General features: G+C 37.2%; 2 protein-coding genes across 3 annotated transcripts; both read right to left on the minus strand.

Annotated features, from left to right (window-relative positions):
• Positions 1 to 976: 976 nt before the first annotated feature.
• On the minus strand, positions 977 to 6287 carry LOC135650035 (succinate dehydrogenase subunit 4, mitochondrial-like). The gene is made up of 3 exons (XM_065169102.1): positions 5985 to 6287; positions 1204 to 1350; positions 977 to 1115 (listed from the first exon to the last, which is right to left on the minus strand). The coding sequence occupies exons 1-3, from the start codon at positions 6231 to 6233 to the stop codon at positions 1038 to 1040; spliced, it is 474 nt and encodes a 157-aa protein (XP_065025174.1). The 5' UTR covers positions 6234 to 6287; the 3' UTR covers positions 977 to 1037.
• An 868-nt stretch (positions 6288 to 7155) lies between these two features.
• On the minus strand, positions 7156 to 10859 carry LOC135648638 (pentatricopeptide repeat-containing protein At1g07590, mitochondrial-like). Of its 2 annotated transcripts, XM_065166509.1 has the most exons (4): positions 10528 to 10859; positions 7971 to 9595; positions 7754 to 7858; positions 7156 to 7615 (listed from the first exon to the last, which is right to left on the minus strand). In XM_065166509.1, the coding sequence occupies exons 1-2, from the start codon at positions 10843 to 10845 to the stop codon at positions 8345 to 8347; spliced, it is 1569 nt and encodes a 522-aa protein (XP_065022581.1). In that variant the 5' UTR covers positions 10846 to 10859; the 3' UTR covers positions 7156 to 7615; positions 7754 to 7858; positions 7971 to 8344. The 2 variants fall into 2 exon arrangements, with proteins under 2 accessions (XP_065022581.1, XP_065022580.1); XM_065166508.1 differs by having other exon boundaries at positions 7754 to 9595.
• Between the last annotated feature and the right edge of the window lie 656 nt (positions 10860 to 11515).

Below are 11515 nucleotides of genomic sequence, written 5' to 3' on the forward strand. Positions count from 1 at the left end.
GTGAAACGTGAGCTTGATGTAAAATATCAAGAATAATCACATATTAGCTATCTTTAACTCATTTCTATACTTCCAAAAATTAAGATCTCTACATTAAGATCTCTATATAAAATATCATAAAATTTATCATCATATTGATTCTGTCTCATTTCGATTTATTATTAAGTATATACGATATTTTTATTAGTAAAATTGATAATATTAGAAAAAAAAGATTAAATACTTTATTTTCAAAAAAAATCTGAATATAATTTTTAAAAATATAAACACTAAAATACTAAAAATAACTAATTACAAAAATTAATCTATAATTAACCTAATAAATCACTATTAAGTTCTTAGCCCATTACAGTTGTACTGTTTCTTTCAAAAACAGTTGTGCTGTTTCTTAAAAAAGGTGATCTTGTCACAATGAGCAGCACTAATGAACAATTAAAAACAAAAATAATCAAAACAAGATAAGATGGAAATTTTAGTAACTGAATCAACAGCACAAAGTACATAGGCAGCTGCATGGCATTAAAGATCAGGAAAAAAAGGTTTAGGTGACATGGTTTGACCAATTCCAATAAATTTCACAGTAAAACCATGATATCTGAACCACACCACATCAGCAGTTTTTGTATTTGCATTTCTCCTCCATGCTTGCATTTGTAGCAGAAGGACAACTTCATAACAAACAATCACCACCAAACTAGTCTCAAAAATTCACCTTATGACATCGATTACGATTGAAAACAAGTGATAAAAATAGATCCAACTGGGTCTGATTACAATGGCCACTATTCATTATTCTGATACAAACTTCAAAACCAGCATGCCGTAGATCCCGGGGATGCCATTTTAGCATTAAAGGAAAGGGAAAAGTCTGAATAAAACAGCAACTGTAGGTTGGCCATTGGCCAACTTCCCTATCTATAGGTCTACAGAGTGCTGCTGAGACACAAGGCATTATTACACTAGATCGAAAGCAAGTATAGTGTCCTTGGCCAAGATAAATAGTAGCAGCTTGAAATATATCAAGACCCATTTCCTCGTCACGTCATGATGAACATAGTCCAGAAGGATCTCCTTGAAAAACCCATAGATTTGCCAGTATACGCACAGAACAAGTGCTGAAGTCGTCAACGTCGATTTTGATATGAGTAGCAATGCTGGAATAAGTGCATATGTAGTCTTTATAGAAAGCTCCATCCTCTTTACCTTTAAGCTTTCATTCGTCAATCCACTTTTCCGTTCCCTGGTAAGGGTCCCCTCCAGTGGGCTGAAAGCCATTACCTTTGAAGAGTCAATCTCCTTTCCTTTCAGGCAATTAGGATCTTCAACTCCACCAGCCATATGAGACATGTTCTGCAATAACTTCTCATTAAAAGAATATCAAAGAAAAGTTTAAAGAACACAACATATAGAGAAACAATGTTAGCATAAACCATAATAACCACAAAGGGGCAGCAGAGTGACAAACATTATGCGGCAAACAAACATATATTGTTTGCTTGAGTTTTCATTTCTCCTGATTATGCATTCCCATTAAATGAGCAAGCTAAAAATTGTGCATTTCATTGTAATGAACTAAACATACAATTAGGTAAAATCTTACCATAACCAGAAGCTTGCATAAGAACCAATTCTAAGAGAGATTAGAAAAAATAATAATTACCATCTCCAAATTCAGTCCAGTATAAACCAATTGAACAAAGTTTGACATTACAACTTCAGGGTGGTGAACAAATTGCTGGTACTGTTGGAGAAAAGAGTTACTGGAGAGAAGAAAATTTTAAGATAACAGAGCTCTTTTCCAGGATGACAAGATCCATCTTTTCCTCAAATAGGTAAAAACCAAAAGAAGAGAAAATGAAGAAAAAAATATTTATGGAATGTCTTGCCTGCTGCTAAAAAATGAAAACAAAGAAAGAAATGGAATAAAACATGGGAGAATTAATATAAAATGTAGGCTACTGATAGTGTATACAACATAACATAGTAAGGAGCAATGATTTAAAAAGCGCTAGGCGCCAAGGTCCCAAAAAACCCGAGACGCTAGGTGCTCACCCAAGCGAAACGAGATGCTATGAAATATTAAAATATAAAAAATATATAATATAATTGATAAATATAAGTATTTAAATAAAAATATGATATTAAACTAAGAAGATCTAAAGTACCAAATCACATTACTCATCTTCTAATTAAGGTTCGTAATTTCGTACCGTACCGACGTTTCGAGCTTTGCTCGATACGGTATGGTACGGGCATACCGAGCGGTACACCATGGTATACTGCTTGATATATATAATATATAATATAAAAATATAAAAAAATAAGAAAAAGGAGGCATACGCTGCCTCTATGATGTCGCCTCCTTTTCTTCTCCTCGTCGCATTAGATGAGGAGAAGATGCGCGGTCATCTCCTTATCTGCGACGTTCGGTGAAGACGTCAAAGGCTGCAGATGTCTCCGAAGAACACGGCAAAGGCCGTAGGCGTCTCTGGCCTTCGGCGAAGAACGCGATAACGAAGAAGCCGAGTCGTCGCCTCTCCATTACCTTGTAGATCGGGATCGTCGAGGGAGGGCGGCGCCGAATCAGGAAGCGTCGAGGTTCTCCTGATTCTCCCTCTTGCCTTCTTCCTCTTTTCTCTTAACGCTTCTTCTTCCCAGGCTGCAAGTAAGCTGATATCGCCCGCTACCGAGCGGCGACGATCGAAATACCAACAGTTACCGCCTGATACAACCCTGTATCGTCTGATACGGGGCTAGATCAACGATACCGCCCGATACAAGCAGTATCATTCGAAATTAAAATCCTTACTTCTAATAACAAAATATCAAAAAAATCAAAATAATAAAGTTTTAAATAAACAAAGATAAGCAGTGTTAAAATCTATATTATCAATTTAGTAAATATAAAGATTACTTGATATAGTAGTTAACAATCTACTTTTAATAGTATATTATTTATAGTTACCAATGATTAGAGAGGGAGAAAAGAACTATTTATTAACAGTAAGGGGATAAAATTGTCACCGACAGTGTGGAAAGTAGGAAGGAGAGGTAGCGATGAGAAGCTGGCAGCAACAGCGGAGGATTAGTTTAAGACAGATACAACAACACTGCGAACGACAATAGTGGCAGAAGCTGCGGACGGCAACAGCGATAGCGGCGAAAGCTATGGATAGCAGTAGCGACAACGACAGAAGAACCAGAGGGAGTCCGTCGGTGGCGGAGGAACCTACGGTTCTCTCCCTCGACAAGTTGAGGAACTACACACAGAGTGACGACAAAAGGAAGCTACAGGCTCTTGCGAGGCCATTGGACCCGCCCGTCAATGATAGAGGAAGGCTCGGTCCGCTGTTCCTACAGTGGAGGTAGTGGCAGAAAGCATCAACGGCGGAGGCAGAACCAATGCTAAGGTTGGCTTGGGGTTGTGCGAGCGTGAAGTGTCGGTTTTGAGGGTAAGTAACTGTGTTAGTTGGTTCAATCGAACCAACTAATTACTATTGAATCGAACTAGACTTAAAAGTCTGGTTCAGTTGCCTTATTTGAACCGAATGCTCATCCGGAGCGCTCGGTGCCTAGGTTCGGGCGAGCGCCCAGGCGACGCCTCATTGAAGCGTGCCACCTAGTCCACACACGAGGCACTCGGGCCTTGTCTCGACTCGCACGAGCGCCTATTTAAATCACTGGTAATGAGGGAGGACGAACAAACAAAACTCAATAGTTGCACATATTTTTAAGCAGAGCATACAAAGAACTAACAAAAAAGGGGAGAAAAAGAAGATGAAGGAATATCAGCAGCTGGTTTTGGGGTGAGTAAAAATTGACCACAAAATCACCCACATGATTTGCAAACAACATCACTGTTTTAAGGTGTCATCTAGAAAATAACAAAGTCAAAGTAGATTAAAGACAACATTGACTCAATCACTCAATAAGAAACTGAAGATTCAGGAGACAGTGGTTGTGAAAAAATCTGAACTATCAAAGACTGTGGCATCCAACTAAAAGATAATCAACATGGATATCTCTATAAAGAATAAAAATGATCATTACCCTTGTGACAGCAAGAACTTCTAGGGAAATCAATGAAATTAAGACTTCCCTTCACCCAGTGCAGCCAACAAATGCTAAAAGAGTAAGAAAGCAAACCATAAATTATGAACATGGCTTGAAATACAAATTAAAACAAGCTAGGCAATGATATTTACAGCAAGTAAATTCCGGATATAGTTGTTTAAACTTCTAACCTTGCTCTCATATTCAACAGTTCCCTTTATTGCATGTGTGTCTCAACTACCGGCATTATGTGCTAGAGCCCCATATCTAAACTAGGGTTTACTGTACCACGGCATACAGCTCGGTAAGAGCAGTACGTATCAGTCCGATAGAGGACTGATATGGGCGGTATAGACTAGTCTGTCGGTATGTCTCAGCATATCGTGTATCGACACATCAGTATATACCATACCAATGACTGGTTGGTACATCGATACGAACTAATAAGACAAACCATGATCTAAACTATAACTAAAATCCTGAAAAGTCAAAAACAAGCTTATATTTGACATCACCCACATGGTTAACCATATTTTCACATGAACTTGGGGTTAAAATATCAATATGCAATGATGAAAACATACATTAAAGATGGTAATAACAGAAGACAAAGTGAACAAGAAGAGATAAGTACGTTGCAGAGTGTCGCCATCAGAGTTTATTAATCACAGCTAGATGTTACTTACAGCTTCTTAGGAAATCTTAACAAGCAGTTTTATAGGCTGTCATTGACTTAAAACAATTAAGAACAAGCAAACATGCACAGAAAGTTTACAGAAAAGAAGGCAAAGAAAAGAAGAGGATGAGATTTATTAAAATGATACACTCAGGAAATATGCTTAGGGGAACATAACAATTAAATTCTTTTTTTATCCTCCTTAGCTGTAATATATTTTCTAAATTTGTCCTGGCTTTTAAAGTTTTCCCTAACACACACTCTTCATATCAACGGTTTTTTGGACTCCATTGCACAACCACCAGTTCCCTGTTCATCCAATATTCCTTACCCTTAGACTCCCGAACATTCTCCTTGGACATGTCCTTTAGATCACTAGTTCATGAAATTCATATGATGCTAATAGCATCCTCTTCAAAGTTCCAACCCCCTTTATATTCTATCCTATTTCTGTAAAGAACAACATTATCACCTTTTAAATTTGGTAGTCTAGTTCTCGTAACAGTTTACTTTTTTTCTCTTCCAGTTTTAAAAGATAAATCTAAACACCAACAAACACTAATAGTTTATGCTAATTAGTCAAGTTTTCTCCACAACAATCTTTACATATATAACTCTGTCTATACTCATAATAATAAAAAAAATTATCTGACAATATTCATGCTCATTATTGTAAGTACTAATTCTTATCTCTTTTCTTAAAATGAGTATTTACCATCATAAAAGCATAACATATAGCGTAACCAAAATCATCTCTTCCACTTCATTCTTCTTTGTACGCCATTGCCCCTATGCACTCCTTTAAATACTCCACATTTTTTTTCCTGATTTTTAGTCGCTGGTATTCTTTAATAATTCGTTCTAATCCAATTTGAACGGCATAAACGCCTATTAAAATTCAATACCTTTGCCTCAACCTCAAAGTCGAGGAATATACTCTATCACCAACCCTGTTTTTTCCTTCACCTTTACAACATATTCATTAACACCCTTTCTGTAAAAATGCCTATTCCACTCTTGTGTCTATCTCCGCCACTTCTATCCCCTTCTTGTTTCCATTAAACTCTCACTACCACAAGTAAAAGAACCGATCGCATGTTTTTTTCACATGAATCGGGAAAATTATATACACCAAAAAGAAAAGTTGCAGCAATAACATCCAGGACTCAAAACCCTACGATCACTACGACGAAGAACTCGCGGACCAAGACCACCAAAACAAAATACAACGTGGATGACAAGAAGAAGCGTCCACCTTTCCAAAGCCAAGTTGGCCGAAGACAGGGGCACGGAGGAGACCGAGAGCAGCGGCGGAGGGGCGATCGGGCCTGTAGGCTGGCGCGATCGCTGCGGATCTGGGATCAGGGGGCGGGTGTGGGGCGAGGGAACCGAAGGCTCGGAGGCCATGGGCGGAGGTGACGGGATTGCCCGGTGCCGAAGGGTGCAGGAGGAGGAGGCGTGAGAGGGTTAGGGTTTTCGATCGGCTCAGTAGGCGTGACGCCATCGCACGCCGACGGTCACCAAAACTGAGATCGGAATCAAAAAGACGACGTCGTCTAGCAAGTAAAAAAGATATATATATACATATATATCGAAACCGGTATATACTTTATAACGTTTATGAGGGGGGGGGAGTAGGCATGGAATGTCCGTTCCTGTAAAGTTAAACACGCTTCTAATTACAAGTAATATGAACTAATTAGATATTTTTAAAATATAAATATGAAATATAAAAAGTTTATTAATCTTTTATAATTGTAATAGGATTATAGAACTTGTCAATAATATAAAATTATAATTGGCAAATTTAATCCATACAAAACTCAAAATTTTGTATAAATAATGTTGTAGTTAATCTATGTCCCTTAAACACTGTTATTGAAACTCCAAATGACATTAATACCTTTCATAAAATATTATATCCTTATAAATTATTAATTTTTGTATTTGTGCATTTAGATTCAAGTTTGGATATTTTAGGTGCTTTAATTGTTATTAATCATAATTAATAATAGTTAACAAGAATTTATCATTGAGTCACACACACACATACATACACACATATATATATATATATATATATATATATATATATATATATATATATATATATATATATATATATATATATATATATAGAGAGAGAGAGAGAGAGAGAGAGAGAGAGAGAGAGAGAGAGAGAGAGCTAACAATAGAAATGGGCTTTCAAGAGCATGTCAAAGCTTGTAAGTTCTCCAAAGTAAAAAATACCAAGTCACCACAGTTTTCAGTCGTTTCTTCCTTTCTTCATCATTAGATATATGAAAGTATATTTTGCATAAAATACTAGTAGTATTTTAATCAATATAATGAATTTTTCAGAGAGCATTTATGTCGATAGAAGTTTTTACCAGTAGTCAAAGAACAGTCAACCAACAAAGAGTAACTATAATGAAGATTCAAATGAATCCTTTCGCACCAGATACTAGTACATTGTTGCTAATGAATGATGTTCCAAGTTGTCACTTTTGTCTTACAACTAGGAGGTGGTACCGTAGCACTTCATGCAAGTGACAAGAAAGAATCTGACGCTTTTCTGATCAAGAAAACATAGCACTTCATATAAGCACCAAGCAAAAATCTGAAGCTTTTTATCCTAGTTAAGTTAGAATTCTGCAACAAAAGGCAATTCCAAAGTGTGGTATGGTGACTGCTGCAGCAGGATGAACTGGACAATGCCACCAGAATATCTGCCAAATGCTGGTGATCAAAGTAAGAATGATCCTCGCACCAGCCCATGCCACTTTCAATGCTGGAACAGATTGAAAGTCGTTCTGCCATCTGGAACTCAACAAACCTCCCTTGAGTTGGATGGCGCTGTGGTTGATCTACTCAAATTGGTTTAATCTGCCAAAGTAGTTAGATTAATGGTAGATGTGTCATTTTTGTAGCAGTTTTGTACAAATTTATAGCAGAATTCTATAAGTTTATAGCTAGAGCCTCTCTTTGAAAGATATAAGAATGAACAGTAATTTGAGCCATTACCTTCATGGTTGATTGTTTCAAATAGACCAGTTACTAGAAGTGGCAAAGTACTCCTTTGTTGATGCAAAAGCAGCTTGATACTCCATTAACTCCGTAGATAACCAACTGGAGTAATAGAATTGATCCACATGTTAAGTCATGCAGAAAAGGATCATTGGACAGGTCTGGTAAAAGTCATGTAAATATTCAAACTCAAGTAGACAGAATGTCAGTGTACCAGCATGAAGATCAGAGAATGCAAGAGATCTCCAAGATGAGAGTCATCTTGCACCTTAATTGATACAGATTAAAAAGTTCATCCTCAAACATATGTAGCATGTTAGAGCTTGTAATAACAACCATTATGCAATCTTGTATAGTGATCTTCTGAGTATTTGAATTCAGCACAACTTCTCGTATCAAGAGTGTTAAAACTGTCAGTCAGCTCTCCCTTGTACACAAGGAAATAGTTTCATCAGGACCAGTGGAGAAAAGCAGAGTAATTTCCTGATTTGGACTATGCTTCCTTTGTGGATGATTTAGTTGTAACGTTAGTCCGTTGTCTGTCAAGACTTTGCCAGTACATGGAAATATTGATCTATGCTGATATGACTAACTTTTGAACTGCTCTATGAATCTAACAAGACTATATGTCTCCGCATCAGGACTTGCTCCTGCCAAGATCATTTTCCTCAAAATTTCTGAATCATAAACCCTTGCCTTCACATAAGCTCTTATAAGTGTATTATGAACAAAAGTATATCTACAGTATTTTGTTTCCTTAAATTCTTTAAATAAACTTTTTGCCTTCTCTAGATCACCCATATCAGCAAAAACCTCCAATAACATATGTGTAGTTTCCAACCATGGCGTAGATCTTCTTACTCGAAAGCTCAGATCCTCATTCTTCCCCAAATTCATTGTCTTCAATGCTTCATCCCATAAACCAGCTTTCAAGCAACCCAAAGTAAGGTGGCGATATGTTATAGCATTTGGCCTGCAACCATTTGCTTCCATTTCTTTGAACACCTCAGATGCCTTATCCACAAGCCCATTCCTGCAGTAAACTGAAATGATTGAATTAAACTGCTTTGTTGTCTTCAACTGTTTGATTGATTTCATTTCTGCAAATATCTCTTCGGCCATGTCAACTGAACTACCTCTTCCAAACGCTTCAATTGCAAGAATAAAACTTTTAGATCTAACATAAGGAAGTTCCTTGACACACTTCCAGGTTATATGTAGTTCCTCCTCTTTCCCCAGATAACCATACAGGATAAGTAAAATATCTAGTGTAGACCAGTTATTACCAGTTCTTGACCTCTCTATGGCTTCAACATATGTCTCAGATATTGTATATAGTCTTGCAACTGCATGTGCCATTGCTAGAATGCCATAAGTGATTTCATTTGGCTCAACTTTTGCTCGTTTCATATCATTGAATACCTTTGACAGGCCTTCAAGATTATGTTCATCAGCTTCTATCTTCAATAAAATGTTATATGTTGATACATGTGGGGATACACCATGAGCCTTCATTTGGATCAGAATTTTAGGTATGGTTTTCTTGCGACCAGAGGAGGAATGTAGAAGAATCAACCGATTGTAAACATATGGGGAGATAGGAAAGTCCAGTTCCCTCATCTTTCTCATGTATGCTAACGAAAGCCTGATCAGACCCTTATCTAAGCAGGCCATGACGAGATTGTTGTAAAGCAGCACATTTTGATAGTTATGAGGAATACGGAGGAAGAGACTTTCAGCCTGTGAAATGCCATGAATTTTGGTTGTGAACTCCAAAAGATATGAGTAATCCAATTCACTGAGCTTGTATGGTCTCTCTCTAACGACCCACTCCATAACCTGGAGGGCAAAAAATGATTTAGTTTAGATACAATTCACCATCCACTTGCATTAGACAAAAGATTATTAATGGAATGCTCTACAAAATTTAGGAGAGAATACACTTTAAGAGGCAATTCCTTGAAAAATTATATCACACACATTTCCTCCATTTACTAAGAGATATAGCACAATGTTTATGGTGTTCCTATAAGATTTCCTTGTACAGTTCCTACACAGTTCAGGTATGTTATCAAGGCATGGTACACATTACTTTTCAACCTTAACCCTATTTGCTTCTTGTCACCATAAAATTACAAACACCACAAAGAACTACACAGAGGGACTACTAATATTCTAAAATAAGTATTGAATTGTAGTGTCATTCCTGACAAAATCTAATCTTGGATTCGTAGGCGATCTGAAGGATAAAAGATGAATAAAATAACACCATTCAACTAAAACGTTTTACAGACAGTAAACCCTAAAAGCAAAGGTACGAGCGACTCCTTTGCTTCATTCCTTCAATCAATTAGTCCATCAATGGTATCAAATCTCGACAACATATACACAACAAATTATCAACACCATCAAGTCTTACCAACTTGATGGTAAGACTTGATGGTGTTTTCTCCATACGAGAAGAAGTAACACGAAGGGAAAACCCAACATTTTCCAGTAGCGTTCCTATCCCCAGGAAAATACATGTCACGCGAAAATCCTCGGCAATCTTCAAACTGTCACAGCATCGGTAGCATAAATCTTACAAGAAACAACCTCGAAAGAGGTAGTGCCATAAAATTCACACAGACACAGAAAAAACTTAGTTTTATTGGTTCTCTCAACCAATCAATGTCATATAGCATCGAAAGTGTACGAATCATCAAAAGATCCCTTTTTAATGATGGTTGTTCTTGGACCAAATAAGTGGTGGAGGGAACGAACCAACTCACCTCCAGCGCCCTCCGGTTCATCTTGCGCTTTCGGAGGCGATTGATGGCGTGAAAAATTTCGCCCCTGTCGACGGCGGATCCCTCCCCCATCCAGTTCTGGAAGGCGAAGGCGACGGATTCGCCCTTCGGCAGCCTCTCCACCCTCGATGAGAGGGATCCACGAGGCTGCTCCTCGCCGTGGCCCGCGGCTTCCTCCTGCGCCAGCACATCGAATTCGGAGAAGACGGGGAGAGCGGCGGAGGTGGTAACGAAGTATCGAGCGAAAGTTCCGCAGATGGAATGGAGTCGAGGAGGCAGCCTTCGGAAGACGAGTTGCATCGCACGCGCAGGAGTAGGACGCGATGATGTTGAGATCGGGGTGTGCTAAAAGCCCATTTCACGGATCCGAACCCGACGGCAATAAACGGGTCGAATCAAATCGGATTCGGGTTATTGGATTAAATGGATTCAATTCGAATTTAGCTCCGTAGTCCGACAGGTCAAAATCATGCTCAAGATCAATATACTAGACTTCCATGCTAACTTTATAATGGTTAATTAAATTAACTATTTTTTAATAAAAAAAAAACTTCATGGGGCGAAATCCTCGAAAAAATCTTTGTTTTTTTTATTTCTTATTATAACATTATGTTGTTATGCTTTTAATAATATCAAAAAGACTTTATAACGTAGTATAAATTTTTTTGTATGTGTTTATAGTATTTTTATACTACGTTATAATATTTTTCAATAATATAAAAAATATTATAATTAATAATATTTTTTTAAATTTTAATAATTCTAGAAAAATATTTTAACTTAGTATAAATACACAATAACACAATGTCTTTATACTACGTTATATTGATTTTCTGATATTATTAAAATACTATAATGCAATGTAAAAATATTGTAATTGAATAGTTCACTCTATGAACTGGCCTATCGAAAAAAAGAAAGAAAAAAAAGTAATTAAAGGTATTTTAGCTATAAGAAAACGAAGATGCTG

The sequence above is a fragment of the Musa acuminata genome, chromosome BXJ3-9 (assembly GCF_036884655.1).
Source record: "Musa acuminata AAA Group cultivar baxijiao chromosome BXJ3-9, Cavendish_Baxijiao_AAA, whole genome shotgun sequence".
NCBI lineage: Eukaryota > Viridiplantae > Streptophyta > Magnoliopsida > Zingiberales > Musaceae > Musa > Musa acuminata.

Excerpts from the sequence above, each read along its gene's own strand:
- LOC135650035 (XM_065169102.1), bottom strand. The coding sequence starts at position 6,233 with ATGGCGTCACGCCTACTGAGCCGATCGAAAACCCTAACCCTCTCACGC. Across the intron at positions 1,351-5,984 it reads GCCAACTTGGCTTTGGAAAG|AACATGTCTCATATGGCTGG; the intron begins GTGGACGCTTCT and ends AAGTTATTGCAG. Across the intron at positions 1,116-1,203 it reads TGACGAATGAAAGCTTAAAG|CACTTGTTCTGTGCGTATAC; the intron begins GTAAAGAGGATG and ends TGACGACTTCAG.
- LOC135648638 (XM_065166509.1), bottom strand. The coding sequence starts at position 10,845 with ATGCAACTCGTCTTCCGAAGGCTGCCTCCTCGACTCCATTCCATCTGC. Across the intron at positions 9,596-10,527 it reads TGAACCGGAGGGCGCTGGAG|GTTATGGAGTGGGTCGTTAG; the intron begins GTGAGTTGGTTC and ends TTTGCCCTCCAG.